The following is an 18,187-nucleotide window of genomic DNA, read 5'->3' as shown; positions in this document are numbered from 1 at the left end:
GATAATCTTTAAATTAAAAAAACAACACATACTTGTTAGTGTCTTGGATATTATTACATTTTATTCATTCCCTTTTTTGAAATTGATATTTATATATATATTGATATGGAATTCCGATTTTTTCGATTCAACCAATCCTAGGTCAGTTAAACGTGGCCAATCTTTTTTTTATATATATTATAAAATGTTTGATAATGAGTACAAATAAAGCTTATATAACCATATTGTATTTACTCAACTGAATTACATTGAACAGCGAACTACGTGTGTGTGGTTGTATGTTTTAATATTATTGTATGACATATGCTATTTGATTTCTTCATTAGCTATTAGTACATAACCGAAATAATGGGAGAAGAAGCTGTCACCAAACAACCTATGTCAAGTGTAAGTTTGTTGAACTGTTTAATATTCTTAGTTCTATACTTTAAAATTCATAATTAACATCCACTGAATTGGAGCTTTAACTCAACTTATCCACCTAACAGGATTTTAGTAGAATATTAGCATTCTTAGCCATTCGGAAACGAAATAACCCAAAAGTTTAAATCCTTGGCTTCTTGTCACCTAGTTGCATGGTCATATGTCCCACCTCTTATTTCAATTTAGCCAACTGAGGCAAATATTTAACCCTCTTTTAACTAAGTACATAAACAAACAGCTAAGTACTGATTACACTAGCTCAGAGTCTACTGCATTAAACTGTGGTTTTTAGATAAATTCTTTGCAAGTGAACAGTTACTATTGTATTATGAAAACAAAAATCACACATTACTCTGTATTACCAATACAACGTTTATAAAAAAATTCAATTGACCTAAAATTAGCTTTGAAGTTCCCAATGTATTTCAAGGCATTTAATACTGGTAGTTTGAAATTCTCACCAACATTATTACTTTTTCCACTTTCAAAACAATAAATAATTAAATAAATGAAACATTTAAAACAACCGATTCAAGCCTGCAAAAATAAGAAGTAACTTTCACCTGCGTTACTCATATTTACCTGCTGTTGGTCTGTCATGTTAAGATGTGATGACTAGCTGGTTGGTGTCAAAGAGATAATCCTGACCAATAACTGTTTTCGAAAGATGGCTTGGCTCAAAATCAGTCGTAGTTGCATAGTTGTATTTACTCTCTATCTTCTTTTACACTATAACACTTCATATTATTCCATACGATTTACTTCTCTATTATATTGTGTCTTTTTTTGTGTTCACTTCTTTGTAATATCAATCAGTGTGAATATTAGGTGCATTGCGATGGCAATACTAATACTTTTTACGTTTCTTGTTATATATCTTGGTCGTTTACTCTCTCGTTGTGCTGATGTGAAGTGTGACAACTTGAGGCGATATACATCATACTCAACTTATGAATGACTTATTGAAAGAATAAAAATAGGGTCATATGAAAAGATGGTAGAAAAATTTCTGGTGTGAACAGAGAAATAAAGAAGCCATGATAAACAACGTGAACTATTTTCAGGGACATAATTTCACTTAACTCATAGTTTGTAAAAGACTAACATTTGATTTGATCTCCAGGTCACTCTATGAACCATAAGCTTTCGTTGATGCATGATTCAGGGTCATAGCTCTTTCTATTCCAAAGCTATCGTAATTTATACATAACATTTTGTACTCTATTTTTCTACTCAAATGTCTAGTTTGGACGTTATTGTATTTTTTAATTGTTCGTGCGTTGTGGGCGTGTTAGTCATCTATTCGTTTATGTATCTCTTTACTCTAATCTGATTCAGGAATCACGAATAAATCGAGTAGGATTCCATTTAACTCATCTTCTCTCGCTCGCTCGCTTGTCAACCGATAGCCTGTTGTATGAAGGCCTAAACCTAGATAGAGACAAGTTCTCTCCCGTATATTATTGAGTAGATAGATCAAGTAGTCAACAATTTTCCTCAATATTCTTTTCAGTATTTATTAACTATGAGAATAACTGTCATATATATGAAGGTTACGTTTTGTAATGAAAAAATGTCTCAATTATATTTATCATAGTGATCAAATCTTAAGTTATTGTCGAACGTAATACATAAAATGTAAATTTACTTCTTTCAGTCATAATCTTTAACTTTGGTATGCTAGTGAAAAATACTTGATTTTGGAATCAAATTTTTTTATAAATCCAGTATTCATTATTTTAAGGTTCATGAAAATGTTCTCTTTTATATAAAAAATCAGAAAGTAAGTCTCACTTAAATTCACTTGGTATTGTTTGGTTTGTATCTTCCCATTGAGGTTTAAGACAGTAAACTGATCAGTCTTTTATTTGCATATGTGTATACTGTGCGTATGCCTCGATATTACCTAGATTCACCCCATTGCACAAGTAAGTGGCTATCAGGACTCAGTAGCTGATTAGTACTGGGTTCGAGTCCCAGAGTGAACATCAACTCTGAGATGCAGGTACATCTAGATGACGAGTGCCGAATAGAGCGGAACGCGCGTACTGGATTCCAATGCTAGCCACTATTCATCATTGCTTACACTAAGTCTCATTCAGTTTTATTGTCTTACATTTAGGTCAGAATAGTTTATCCCAATTCAATTCCCTTAATATTTCCCTACTGTAATCTCTTGCAATAATATATCTATTTTTAGTTTGATGCTATTAAGAAACATATAAATGCATAGCTTTTTATCTTCTCTGATCTTTATTAAATATTCACAGATTAAAGTGTATAAAACAGTGATCTAGGTAGCATTAAACAAGGATGTAACTGTTATACCGGTGTTATTATTTATGCTACATAGTGTTAAACAATTTTCATCATTTTTGAAAGAGTTAAAGTACGGGTGAAGGAGCTTAGCAACTCCTGCCTGTTTAATCTCAACAATTTTAAAAGCAAAATCGACATAATAGACCCTGACGTTTTTTACTTTGTTTCACTCTAATTAATATTATCTCTTCCATAATCGTTTAAAAATCCTCATTTTCACTAAAACGAAGATAAAGTGTAGTTTAGTACTACAATCTGACATTAATTAGGTAGTCGTAAGAAACTAGGGGAGATTGAATACCTTTTTCGTCCTAGTATGGAACTCCATAGTCAATGTAGCTTACTTCTCAGAAGCAGTTAACGTGATAGATATGTAAAAGTATGTAATAATCTGACTTTTTTAAAGTTCATTTCTGAACGTTAGAATTCCTATCTCGATTAGTTATATTAAGCAATACATATTGTCAATAAATTTTCGTAAAACAATATGGTAACCATATTGAAAATAGTTATTTCAAAACTTTCTTACTTTTCATAACCTTATTTAGAAATAAGCATTAATATTAGTCACAGATTATAATGCCTTGTTTGTTCACTAATATCATGGGGAAGTAATTATCACTTAGTCATGGATCATTATGAATGATCTGTCAATCAACATATATTTGATACATTCTAACCAGTTATCATTAATTTTAATCTATGATAATACCCATTGTAATGAAATAATAGATTATGACTTGACAATAAATAATAGAATCTATTGCTTTCAGTATATATAATATCCAAGAAATTTGTATCAACTAGATTATTACAACTCAACTAATGAATTAGAATTCCTTTTTATGTACTCATATTGAATGATAGTTACTAAGGGAATCAAGTGAAATATTATTTTAATCAAATTGTTATCAATAATTTCTTTAAAATCATATCTACTAATTCGAAGCATACATCGATAAACAATAATTAATTAATATCAGATGGGTTTTGTGGATATTATAATAATTTCAATGGTTAAGATCATGAGTCAGTTGAAGCTAGACCACCATGGAAAACCTGGAAGAAGAAGACAGCCGTTTCGTCCTAGAATGGGACTCCTCAGCAGTGCGCATCTACGGCCTTGCCACAAAACTTATCTGATATTAATCAACATATGCTCACTAGTAACTTGCTTCAAGAGGTGTATCTTGGAGTTCTAGTGAGAGGTAGTGTCCAGTGGAGTTAAACCAAGTCTGTTGTGAGATAGTAACTCACTGAAGACAATGGTGGATGTGTCGTTCAATTTCGTGGATTAGTTGAAGTTAGACATTAACACCGTCAGATGCCGGCCAGCTCAGTGTTCTAGTGGTTAAATGCTCGCGCGCGAGATCAGTATGTCCTGTGTTCGAGTCTCGCGGGGGCTAGGTCGTGGATGTGCACTACTAAGGAGTCCCACGACAGGACGAAACGGCTGTCCCGTGCTTCTGGGTTTTCCATGGTGGTCTAGCTTCAATTGACACATGATCTTAACCATTGAAATAATTAGTTGTTTAATAATAATGATTCCTTAAAGACTTCAACTTATTATTATTATTTTTGTGCTTCAACTTAGTTTTTTTTATTAAATTTAATTAAACTACCATTAATTATCCATTAGGTGTTTCATGAAACAAAATCATTTCAACTGTTGTTGTTTGTTTGTTTGTTTCTCATGTACAAAACAAAATGTGTTTTATTAAAAGAAAATGAATGAAAATTAATAGGTCATTTCAATTAAATTGTTTCATTGACATTTTTTATTCCTTTAATCTATTCTACACTTTTGTTCCTTCCTACTCCAGTGAAATGTAACATAGGCACGTACACGCATACACACACATGCACATGCGCACAAAATCTCTCCAATACACATACATACAAATATATATATATATATATATATATATTTCTTATAATTATTATTTTGTCCAGATTTTCAACACTTAAAAATCAATTTTCTTTCCCCTTTTTGTTGTCCTATGGGTCAAATCTATACTCAACTCATGTAATAAGTAAGTAACTAACTCAGAAATAAATATGGTGTAGACTGTTATAATATCCGATTAAAATAGATTTCTTTCTTTTTTGTTTCTTTAGTATTTTATCAAATGTTGTTTTATGTTTATTATTGTTCAAATTTACTAGGTGTAATTGTTTTATGACACCTTATGGAAACATTTTAACACTGTAAAAATCATTATTCAACCATAATCACAATTATTATTATCAATACTAGTAGTAGTAGTAGTAGTAGTAATAGTAATAGTAATAGTAGTAGTGGTAGTGGTAGTAGTAGTAGTAGTAGTAGTAGTAGTAGTAGTAGTAGGAGGAGGAGGAGGAGGAGGAGGAGGGGTCAATTTGACGTGAAACGTTCTACGTTGATTGAAATGACACTTAAAGAAAATAACTATTCATATGTTGTAGAGTTGTATATATATATATATATTCATACTAATTACCAATATTAATGAGACTAATTACAAAATATGTAGAATGAATTAAATATGTGATTTAGTAGTTGAATTCATTAGTGGAAGCACTGGACAGTCGTTTCGTCCTAGTATGGGACTCCTGCTGATCATAATTAAATATATATTTAAATTCACTTAGTATTGTTTGCTTGTATCATCTTATTGTTGTTTACAACTGTAAGTGACCAGTATCTTGTTGGTATATGTGTATCCTATGAGTATTGCCTCGATATCGCCTTAAGTCACAAGGATTATAAGCGAAGATAGATAGTGGATAGCATTGGAATCCAGGAGGCACGTTCCGACCTATTTAGGACTTGTCAGTTGGATGTACCTATATCCCAGAATTGATGTTCACTCAGAGATTCAATATGTATTTAGAAAATTTGATAATGACGTTTCTTATATGAACTGACTGTTCATATCGAATTACATATTCACTTACATGTCTTCAATCTGTGATGAAAAATTACATGAAATCATTTGTAGACTAATAATATTTCTCATTAAAATAATTATTTAAGTAATACATTAACTTTTTAAAATATTTAGAATATGAAAGAATGATGTAGATATAAGATCAGTTCGTTTGTACTTATGATTATGACTAGTCAACGAGATTGTTGGCCGTTGTTCTATTCACGTTTTTCTAATGAATTTCATTATACAGTAAATCATTTTTATTATTTTACAACCAAAAATGTATATGAATTGAATGTAAACTACATGGAAATGGATGCGTAACATGTACTTGATAATGTATAATAAACTTTATCTTATAGGCCATGAATACGAGTAAACTTTCAACAAAGTTATATACCACAAAAATCTAAGCCCTTAAGCAATCCCATATGAGATCCCTATGAAGTTGTGAATAAAAATTAAATTCGTATGCTTAAATCAATGATTGACTAGATAAAAACAACTCAGTTGATACATTCTAACTGTTGTTTGGTTGCATTCTATTCTGTTGTAAAATGTATTGCTTCGGGATTTATACAAGTCCAATTAGTCAGATATCTTATTTTTCCTATTTATTTATTCATTTGTTTATTTGTTTGTTTATTTACGTATGATTGTTTGTAGAGAAAATTTTGAATATGTTACGTAGAAATCATATGTATAAACCTTTATAAACTATTCAATGACTGAAATGTTTGCACTTTGATTACACTTTTTAATTAATGACTGAATTTCACTGATTGAAATCATGAGTCAGTTGAAGCTAGACCACCACAGAAAACCGGGAAGCACTGGACAAAACCCCTTCTGATATTAATCAACATATGCTCACTAGTGACTGGCTTCAAGTGGTACATCCTGGAGTTTTAGAGAGAAGTAGTGACCAGTGGAGTTCAACCAAGTCTGTTGTGAGATAGTAACTCACTGAAGACAATGGTGGATGTGTCGTTCAATTTCGTGGATTAGTTGAAGTTAGACATTAACACCGTCAGATGCCGGCCAGCTCAGTGTTCTAGTGGTTAAATGCTCGCGCGCGAGATCAGTATGTCCTGTGTTCGAGTCTCGCGGGGGGCTAGGTCGTGGGTGCGCACTGCCGAGGAGTCTCACAATAGGACGAAACGGCCGTCCCGTGCTCCCAGGTTTTCCGTGGTAGTCTAGCGTCAACTGACTCATGATTTGAGTCAGTGAAATTTCTAAAATCTCCACAAACCTCTTCTGATAATGACTAAATGTTTTTTTTATTGTAACTTAGTGTCCTAATGAACAGCAATATAGTTTTTATTAAGTTCATTGATTAATTTACACTTTAATAAGAACATGAACCCACATTGGAATATAGATATATGTCATAGATGCAAATTTTAGTTAAACGCTTGGCTTGGATTTTAAATTTTGCCACCTTTTTTTGTGTATGAATAAATTTCTATTCCTGTGTACATTTTAATTTCATGATTGACAATTCATGTGATAATCTAAATAATACACTACTCCTTTCCTCATAAATATTAACCTCAATCAATTGTACACTTATAATACTATAATTAACAGCTTAATATTGTAGAGAATATCATGTGGGTTGTCCTCAGAATAGTTCAATTTGTTCAAAAGGGAATTATTTTTAGTCGTTTGATTGTTATATCTAATTTTCATTCAAATGAAAGTACATGTATATGAATAAATCACAATCAATCAATCTTTAATATTAGAAGGGTTTTTTGTAGATATTATAGTAATTTTAATAGTTGAGATCATGATTCAGTTGAAGCTCGACCACTATGGAAAACCTGGAAGCACTGGACGGCCGTTTGGTTCCATTGTGGAACTCGTCAGCAGTGCGAATCATTCGGTAATATTTTAACTGTTAGGTCTATCGAAGCGTCCAAGTCACCCAATTGAGATACGGGAAAAACTGAAGTTCAAAAAACAACGATTTGCCTAAAGTAGTGGTCCTCAACTTGTAAGGTATCTGCGGCGTTTAACGCGTCCTTTCGTATGAAATAAAAAGGGCTTCGATAGTGCAAAAGGCAGGTGATAGCTGTGTTTAAATTTGTCAACAGTTTACCAACAAGCAAAATCCGAACCAAGAGCAAACAATATGGAAACCCTTGCGTTTAAACAAATGCAAAAAACTTTAAAATTTGCTTGCAATACAACTGTTTACTTAATGTAAATAAGTAGTATAAAAAATACGTAAAAGAGTAGGGGAGAAGCGAGTAAGAACAATGTAAAATAAACTTAGTTAAAAAATACAACAGTAGCTAGATAATTTCTATGTTTTATTACTATGCGGAACTAAAGTAAACGAAAATAAATGTTTCTTTTTAAAATTTTTATCGTGTTTGTATTATAGGCTCAATTTATTTAATTAAATATATTAATTTACTCCAACTTAGCTAGGAATTTATAAGCGAGATTGAACTTAGTAATTCGGTACGATTGACTTGAAGATTGTAAATGTAGAGAAATATGAATTAGATACATTTTATTTTCAAGCGATCAATTCATTCCACATTTCTTTATTTATGCGTTTACAAGTTATGAACATCCTTATTTCTTGTCCTGATGTAATACGAATGGTTGTTTCAATCTCATCTTAGGTGTTTTTATTCTGTTTTAATGAATTGTATATTGAATAGACTTTAATTGTTTGTACATAGATTTTGAAATACTCTTGGATCACTTCTATCTCAATTCGATGTTTCTGAGATTATTTAATAAAATGAAAATCTGCTTAGACTTTATTTTAAATAAAACTGCTTCATATTTGTTACAAACTTTCATCCTATGAAGCTGCTTCTCCATTGAATATACTAAATAAATGGAAAGCTGAAACAAAGCAGAGAAAAGAGTCTAGTTTTAAGTTTATCTTTTCTAGACATTGGGGTATTTGAGATTCTATCATTGATAATGATCATCAGAAGAGTTTGATAGTGCCTAACAATGGAATCCAGAACTCACGTTACGTCCAATGCTAGCCACCATCCATTTCTGCTTATAATCCCTGTGACTTAATAGTAATAGGAGGACAGTTCTCAAAAGATGCACATATGTTAATAAAAGACTGATCGATAACAGTCCTAAAGCATCAATGAGAAAATTCAACACAACCAATACAAATGAGATAATGATCGTAGTTTAACTAAACGTATCTCAGTTATATCACGATGTGCTCATTAATTTCTACTTTTTCTACAAATAAGCAACAATTTAATTTTTCATAAACAGTAAGACTTGACAAACAAATGATTATATAAGTTAGTTATCATGGTCAGTAATTAAGGAATATGCCATGATTATTAAAACCTCCTACTTATTGATTTATACAATATGAATAATCTGATAATGTAGACTGATATCATGGATTTAACTAGTCTTTAAGCACAAACGGTTATTCTATGAAATTTATTAAATAAACAGCTGAGTTAAATAAAATAAAAGGGATAATAGTTGTTGAGTTCATTTGGAAAGAGGAAAATAACAAATTGTTGCAAGTATAGATTTATTTGAAGGACATTACCAATAAGAATTTTGTTTTATACAAGAACATGTAAACCGAATAATTCATTTAACTATTAGATATGTTCATTAAAAGAGATGTGGCCTGTAAACTTTTCTGATTACTCATACTTATTCACAATGGCAAGACTCTAATTTATGGGCGGGCCAAACAGAAGCATTCGAGGGATTTCAAGGTCACGATCGGTTTGCAGCGGATTTAAGAGAAGACGTAATTATTGAGCAACTTCAACAGATGGAACTACTAAGAAGTTCCTTTACCTGTGACTGCGGTAATCAAATGACTTCAGTACTGTGTTCAGACTATTTTGATGACATTGCTTTTTATTTACTTTATATTAAGGAAAAAAGTCTGCTCGAACGGTTAGTTTCTTCGCTCTATCGCGATTAAGACTGAGACAAATCATGATAATTGTCGCAAATTGGATAATTGAAGCACCAGTAACACTAACTGCAGCATTTGCAGACGTTACTGAGACTTCAGCTGTATAGTGCTATGAGTATTGCAGGGATATACGTGCAATTAAAATGACACGTTTACACGAGTCGTACAAAGGAGTTGGGAATATTGTTGAAATAGATGAAACAGTAGTACGGAAGTGGAAATATAACAGAGGACGGAATATTAAGAATATACCTCACAGGTACTTGGAATTTATGATCGATCAACGCAAAAAAGACATTTTCAAAGGGTCAGAAACCTGCAAGCAAGCAGAATAATACCAATTATACAGGAGTACTTTCAGCCGGCACTACGATATATACAAATGATTGGAGAGCGTATAGATGCCTTCATAGACTTGGGTATGTGCATCATGTCTTAGTGAACAAGCGCCATTTTGTCGACCCTACAAGGGGCGTTCACACTAATAATATTGAAGCCAAGTGGTCTAGACTAAAGGAGTTTTTTAAGACCGTATCACGGCTCCAGAGTTCGACTATTATGGTGCCATATGGATGAATTTCTATACAGTATGTATTATGATTTCAACCTTTGAACGTCTATCAAACCTTAATAAGTTTTTAAATCACGTAAACGAAGAATATCCACTTTAATTCTTCAGTTTTTTATGGTATATTTCTACTTTGTACTGTCTTCTGATTGACTCGTCCATAAATTAGAGTCTCACCCTGAGATGTTACTGGTTACTAATGAGTAGTCAACTGTTTAGAACAAAAAATATATTGTGCTTCGGAAACTTCTGTGGTGAATTTTCTGATCTATTCAGTAAACAACACAATTTTATTCATTGACTCGTATAGATCTTCAGAAATGATAAACGAAAACGACCCCAGCTTTTCGTTATTGTTAGTTTGCTTTGGTTATGCTCGTAACATTTCATTTGTCAAGGATGACCATTTGAAACAGAAAAAAACACAGTTGATTATCTACTTCACCTCATTTCTGTTCTCTCTACATCCAGTCTTATGTCTTTCAGTTAATGTCAGTTCATAATGAAATGAAAGTCAAATCTTTATTTTATTGATTGAGATACCAGTTACTCTTTGGGATACTTTTTATGTTTCTATTGGTTAATATGGTCAATATTAACTAATCCGATTCCATCTAATGATCATTTCCTGTTTCTTCCAGCAAATTGAGGAGACCAGAGAATGGGAGTCAGGCCTATTTCAGTGTACAAATGACCTTACTAGTTGTAAGTTTTTTTACAAACTGAAATATTTGTTTTACGACAATTATTTTAATGTAATATATTGCATTTGTCAAAAGAATAATTTGTGATGTTTATATTGGGATCACAAATTGATTTTAGTTAGAAAACTGTTGAAAATCAGAGAGGTATAGACATTTGTCTGTTCCTATTATGGAACTCCTCTGAATTATGCATTCACAACCTCACTACATGGAATCAAACCCATAATTTTCGGTCTCGTTCGAACGCTTAACTTTAGGATCACTTAGCCAAGTTTGGATGGTTTTCAACTCTAATCAGTTCACGATATTACTTAACCATGTTCCACTATTCGAGATCAAAAACCCTAGGTTTATTTCCTAGTTGCTAAGTCATGATTGCGTACTGAGGAGTCCCGTACTCGAATGATATGAATTTCCTGTGAGTTCAGGATTTCTATGGTTTCCTAAGTTAGACCGGTTTGTGATTTCAAAAAAAAAATAAAGCCATCTATATAGCCCCGTATTGATAATTGTTTTCATCGTTCACAATAATTACTTTTGCATTGTTCAACTACTAGAAGTTCATATAGAGCAGTTGATTATATGATTTACTTTTTATATGATGCAAACTTAACCACGGAAATTAATTGTAAAATTTACTGTTCTACCTACTTCAAATTGAAGAATTTTTAACTTTCTGTAATTTGAACTTATAGTTATTTGTTCAAAAAGATGCTGGTTAGAGTTCTAGTCAGAAACTATGACCAGTGAGTTTTAACCATTTCGGAAGTTAGGTAGTTGTTAACAATGTATTAGATAAGGATTGTGTAATACTGGCTCAGTAATCTATAACTTGAGCACTTTTTCTATATACCGACATCGCTTGATTATGAATACCCAGTTCTGGGGAGTTATGTACTAGGATGATCATTTCACTAAGGTCAGTCTATAAGATAAGTTGAAAAACTATTTTTTTTGTCAAAGCACTAAATTTATGGTATTTTCAGAAATTTCATTCCCTTCTTAATGATTTTGAACAAATCACTATTAACAAGATGCAGAAAATTCAAAGGGAATATAAATAAAAACAAGAGATTTTTATTGACAATAATTACTCAAACAATGTTACATTTAACAACGTTAGAGATTATTAACTTGATAAGGACGGTATAGATTCTAAACGTTTATTCATGACTACTTTGCAATTTCATAGAATATGACAGAAAATAAAACATCAATTAGCATTGTGGTGAACACGAACACGAGTGGGGATAACTAAACGCAATTGAGCGTAAAATTACAGAACATCTTATTAAAATCTGAGAACCATATAGTAAATAGTTAATTTACAAAATACCAATCAATTGTCTCAAACTTGACTGTTCCTTTTGCGAATCTCAATCCATCGTCCCATATTTCATTGTTCATGCATTTTTATACCAATTACTTTCCGTTTCCGTTCTTTCCCTTTCGATCTTCCACTGAAATACATTCTATATCTGATCATTGCTATATACTACTTATGTGTATATGAGTAGTTCAAAACACAGCATATGTATCTTTTAAATTTATTAATCATTGAGTGTTTAAATTTCTAGCAATTAAGTTTATCATAACTGATAACAAGTGCACATAGATGTTATAAAGTTATTCAATTTTGTTTCAATTAATCTGCGTAAAGCTTTGTGAAATATCTAAAATACTTAAAAATTCATTATCAAATTATTCTATTTGTTAGTTATAACCAGTTTCATACTAACTAATCATAAGTGATGCTATAATGTTCTCCATCAAACTGGAATGCTAACAATTGTCTAACTATCACAAAATCATATAATAATTTGCTTTCATATAATGAGATTAAAATTAGTTGTCGAGATATTGGAACTAAGTTCCTCACTAACTGACACTCGTCAACAGAGTACATCTCAGTTGTACGGAATTGTTGCAGCCTGAGAAGCTGATGGGTAATATCTCTCACTATGATATTTAACAGCGCGAATTTGATTCTCAGCAAATCACAAGCATACCTTCCGGACGAGTGTTACCTAACACATTTTATCACCTCACACCATTGCGTATGCATTCAAATATGTTTATAGCATGATTTACGAACCTATTCTCGTCAATTTTGAATATTTTTTGTTATCTGTAAACAAATATGCCAATGGAAGGATATGACTTGACGCTGTCTAAATCATTCGTTATTTATATAATGATTCATTCAGTCATAACGTAGAACTACAACATGTGTACATCGAACCGACTTGTCATATCTCATTAGCACAGAGAGATGAAGTTGTCAGGCCAAATCTCACATCAGTAGGAGTAGTTACAGTATCAATGATAATAGGAAGGAATAGGCCTCGAAGATATGACTCGAAAAGAAAATATAAATTAGCGGAATTAAAACAAGAAAAGTTATGAAACATTTCGGATCTCAGAATTTGGGGGAAGACAAAGACTGGATGCACCAGTCCCATTACAAACAATTTTGAGCCATGTCATTCAGAGTCACTAACCATTGGTTACGACATTCACACAGACCCTGATCAGGTTGTCTGTACCTACTAACATGGCTCATTCCAATTGTAAATGACTTCATGGATCGATACTCTGCTTCGATTTGGTCGTCCCCAACATTCTTCAAACCTAAGCTTGCACCAGCAGACATCACTGGTCGCCCGAAAACGTTGAATAAAAGTGAGGGAGGTGGACAACGCTGACAAACACTACTTGAAGTGGCCAGTTCTGACAACGATTTACCATAATCGCTGACGCGACCAGAAGTGTTCGATTTGTAAGCATTTATAAGGTTAATATTCTTCTTTGGTACTCCTTTCAACGACAGACAGTGACATAGAACCTCACGGTCAACGAAGTCAGACACCGCCTTAAAGTCAAGGAACACAACTATAGTTGGACGTCGATAAGTATGTATATGTACCGGAATCTGTCAAAGGGTAAGTATTTGGTCTTTACATTTACTTCCAGTTCTGAAACCAGCCTGAGTTTCTCGAGTTCGTACTTCACGTGTTGTAATTAGACATTGAAGTTTTGTTGTGGCTAATATTTTACACAATATGTTAGTTAAACTGATTCCTCTTTGGTTGTCACACGAGGATTGTTGTCCTTCCTTATAGACTGAGATGGTCAGTGATTCAAACCAGTCGGATAGCATTACATCCACTTCCCAGATTTTGGCTAAGATTTCAGGTAATCTAATTGCTAAAACTGGACAACTATCTACAAGATTCTCAGGGGTTAGTCCATCAGCTTCTGCCATTTATTTATTACAATCCCTAGTGATTAGTAATACCATGAAAACGTCAATATACCTAATGTAATTTTTATGTGTAGTTAAGTTAATAATGTATCCTTGATTTTTATTACTAAAATAACTGAAAATCCTTGTAAAATTCATCGTTTAGCAACTAGTTATATAATTATTAAGAAATTATAGAGTGGCTCATCAAACATAACACTTGCACAATATCTACACCAATGATACATTCACATCAATTAAAAAGTTTCATGGAATATTCTAGTATGATGAATTTTTGATTGAGTAGTTTTTTTTCGTAATATTCAGACTTTACTATTAAAAATAAGAAGGGTGTTTTGTGCAGATTTTAGAAATTTTATAGTTGAATTCATGAGTCATCATATGATCACTAGTGACTGACTTCAAGAGGGGTTTCCTGGAGTTCCAGTGAGAATCAGTGACCAGTAGGGTTCAGCCAGATCTGTTATGAAATAGTAACTCACTGAAGATAAAGGTTAAGCGTTCACGCGCGAGACCTATAGGTCCTGGGTTCGAATCTCGAAAGGCGGGATCATGGATGCGCATTGTTGAGGAGCCCCCCCCCCAAACGGCCGTCCAGTGCTTCCAGGTTTTCCATGGTGTTCTAGCTTTAATTGACAGATAAATTCAAGTATTAGAAATCAGTAAATATTATATTACAATAAATATAGTACGACGAATATTGATCAAACACAGTGAAATTCATGTCAATAACATCCTAATATTCTTTTTCTTTTGGATTCAGACGATTCATTTAACATTTAATAATGTCTGTCTGGTTTGTCTTTTTTTATTTAGGTTTCTTGTCACTGTTTTGTCCATGTCCATATTTATGCTATTTATATTCATATGCCAATGAACCGTGTTGGTTGCCTTGTATTGGCGCTGGAACTGGTCCACTTAGAATGCGACAACGTTTTAGGCATAAAATTAAAGTAAGGATTATTATTTGTTATTATTTCCTATAATTCTTACAATTATTAATATTTTTGGAAATGTGTATATATACTCAATGGATTAGGAAAACAGGAATCATTTTTGTATAAAATTAAATCATTTCTTATTAATGTTATCAGTATAATATATTGAGATTGTTATATTCATAACTTAGATTTTTAATATACCATGTACCATTGGAGCACACAAACGCTAGAACCTTCCAAGTAGCAAATGAGAAAACAGAAGACAAGTGAAAGGAATTCTATTCCAAACAGTGTCAAATATGGTAAAAACCTCTCAGGTATTTATAGTTTTCAGTAAAAACGAAATCATCGTTATAGTCCTCCAATCTGCATACAGTGGGTTCTTAACATTTGTCCGATAGGGAAGCTACACGTAGAGATATTGGAATATTCTTCCAAAAGATGACTGGATGGAATATCTTCAGCTCTTTCTGAGCTTCTTAGAGCTTCTTTGAGTTCAACCGTCAGCAGTCCTCACAGATAAAAATAGTATTTTCATAAGAATCACTGTCAGTAAATATGAATTCAATATATAGAAAAATAACTGAACCTTAACTTGTCATAATGTAGTTAGTATTGAACAATTGTATGGATCATTTGATCAAAAGAAAATAGTTAGTATTTGAATTTGTGGAGATGGTGGTAATTTTAATAGTTAAATAATGAGTCAATCTAAGCTACACCATCATTGAAAACCTGGAAGCACTGAACGATCGTTTCTTCCCAATAGTGGACTCCTCAACAGTGCGCATCCACAATTCCGCATACAGGAAATCTTAACTAGGATTGTTGTCTTCTTACATTACAATAACAAATGTTACTGTTCGACATAAAATTAGTTAATATATTTGACAGATATATCAGATATGTAGAAATTATCAAAATTATGATTAGTATAACCATTTCAAGAATGTATTAACAACTCTGAATACATGATAACCATAAATGAAAATATTATTTCTTTGCTTTCTATGATTAGGGTGAGCTGTAAGTAATGAGTTTGATACTTAGACTACAACTGTATTAGCGATTGAGTGACCTTCACAATAGTAATCGTACAATCACTTATATTGTCTTAGTAACACTTAATAATGTCAAAATTGTGTATATAGATGTGTTATTTAATGAAGTGTAAACAACTTTGTTTGTTGGACAAATGTATTATTGTCTGATATAAGTTCATCTAGAGAACGTGGAACAATAAACTAATGTCATGAGTAATTATCAGCTGAATACTTTATATAACTGGCCATAATCTTTTGACCATCATTCTGTTCATTATTTTAACTAACTATTACATTTTTATAACAGTTCTAATCTCTGACTGAATGTATTTCACTATATGATCCCCTTATCAGTAATATATGTCGATTCTTTTCTTTTAGGGTTCAATAACTAATGACTTTTTATTATCATGCATATGTACACAATGTGTTATGTGTCAATTAAAAAGAGATATGGATTATGTCGTTAAAAATGATGGAGATATTTAATAATTTCTATATAAAATTCAATATGATCAAATCAAGAACTAAATTATTTGTGTGATAATCCATTAAAATCTTATATAATAAGAGTTACATATGTGTTAACAATGTTCAATTTTCTCATTTCATTTTAAATAAAGTAATATAGTAAAAAAAAATTTAATTCAATAATTATGATTGATTGGTATTGGTTATTGATTATTATCTTTGGAGTAATTGATTTACGAATAAAATCATTGGATTATGTTGATACTTTTTTCTGGTTGTACTTCATTTTTGTTTATTGGCTTATTTACAACTATGCACTTCTCTCCCTCTAAATGCAAGTTGTTGCTTCAGGACTGGTCTGCGTCATCACCTGAACTAAGGATAGGTAGTGAAGTAGTCGAACGCGTTGACAACTTCACTTATCTTGGAAGTCTGATCAGCCCTAATGGTTTGGTGTCTGACGAAATCTCACCACGGATTCGAAAAGCTCGTCTGGCTTTTGCAAATTTACGGCACTTATAGCGAAGGCGAAATATCTGTCTATCAATAAAATGACGAGTATACTGCGCGGCAGTCCATTCTGTTTTAATTTACGGCAGCGAAACATGGCCATTAAGAGAAAAAGACACTCGTAAGCTACTAGTAGTTGACCACAGATGCCTTAGAAATATTGCTGGCGTCTGCTGGGATCACCGGGTAAGGAATAGTGAGGTTAGATGCAGGGTATTAGGGAATGATGGTAAATCAGTTGATGAGGTTGTGGATCTTCATCGACTGAAATGGTTGAGCCACGTGTTGCGTATGCCTGAACACCGATTACCACGACGCGCAATGCTGACTAGTGTTGGGGATGGTTGGAGGAAAGTTAGGGGTGGCCAAACCAAAACATGGCATCAGTGCTTGAAGTCACTAACTTCTAGTCTGAGCCATGTTGGTAAATGCAGACTACGTGGTTGGAGTCCGCGTCACTATCGTAACCAACAGTTGGAGACTCTTGGTGACATGACTCAGAATCGATCACAATGGCGTCGGTGTATACACTCTCTGTCTTCCTTTAAACTATGAGATTAATATCGCTTCATATCTTTTTTTCTACAAACTAATTCTTTTTTCTTGTACTATGTCATCATATGCAATCTTTCTTTTACATAATACCACCACTGAATTAACTACTATGAATTCTGTGTTCATCTTGCCGTGCTAATGCGGTATGGCAACTTGGACCGATACGTATATTTGCCTGGTCCGACGTTGTAGCTAACTGACTGACTGACATTTACTACTGTGAGTAGGTTATATTGTTTTAAAAAAATGAACATAGAGCAATAGATTGTATTCATATTTTAACAATAGATACCTAGAATTTCAAGCCGATAGTTTTTTTCAGAACTAACTGACCTAATAAAAATGAATTTTGTAGAAGTACACGAAAGAAGGAAGATCTGACTCAGATGTACAGGCAAGGATTGACAAAGTAAGGGCAGCATTTCTACAACTGAAAAATACATAAAACTCAAAACAACTGTCAACTAACATCAATGTCATAATCTTCAATACGAACTTCAAGACAATTCTCCTGTATGGAGCTGAAACGTGGA

At 32.6% G+C, this 18,187-nt stretch overlaps 1 protein-coding gene across 1 annotated transcript; it reads left to right on the top strand.

Moving 5' to 3' along the window:
- The first annotated feature begins 199 nt into the window (after positions 1 to 199).
- Positions 200 to 17,119, top strand: MS3_00004006 (uncharacterized protein). The gene is made up of 5 exons (XM_051211888.1): positions 200 to 276; positions 327 to 387; positions 10,807 to 10,870; positions 14,951 to 15,087; positions 16,500 to 17,119. The coding sequence occupies exons 2-5, from the start codon at positions 349 to 351 to the stop codon at positions 16,605 to 16,607; spliced, it is 348 nt and encodes a 115-aa protein (XP_051072001.1). The 5' UTR covers positions 200 to 276; positions 327 to 348; the 3' UTR covers positions 16,608 to 17,119.
- The last annotated feature ends 1,068 nt before the right edge of the window (positions 17,120 to 18,187 follow it).

This window comes from Schistosoma haematobium, chromosome ZW, assembly GCF_000699445.3.
Source record: "Schistosoma haematobium chromosome ZW, whole genome shotgun sequence".
Taxonomy (NCBI): Eukaryota; Metazoa; Platyhelminthes; class Trematoda; order Strigeidida; family Schistosomatidae; genus Schistosoma; species Schistosoma haematobium.
The sequence above is the reverse complement of the archived record's forward strand: the minus strand, read 5'-3'. Positions and strand labels throughout refer to the sequence as shown.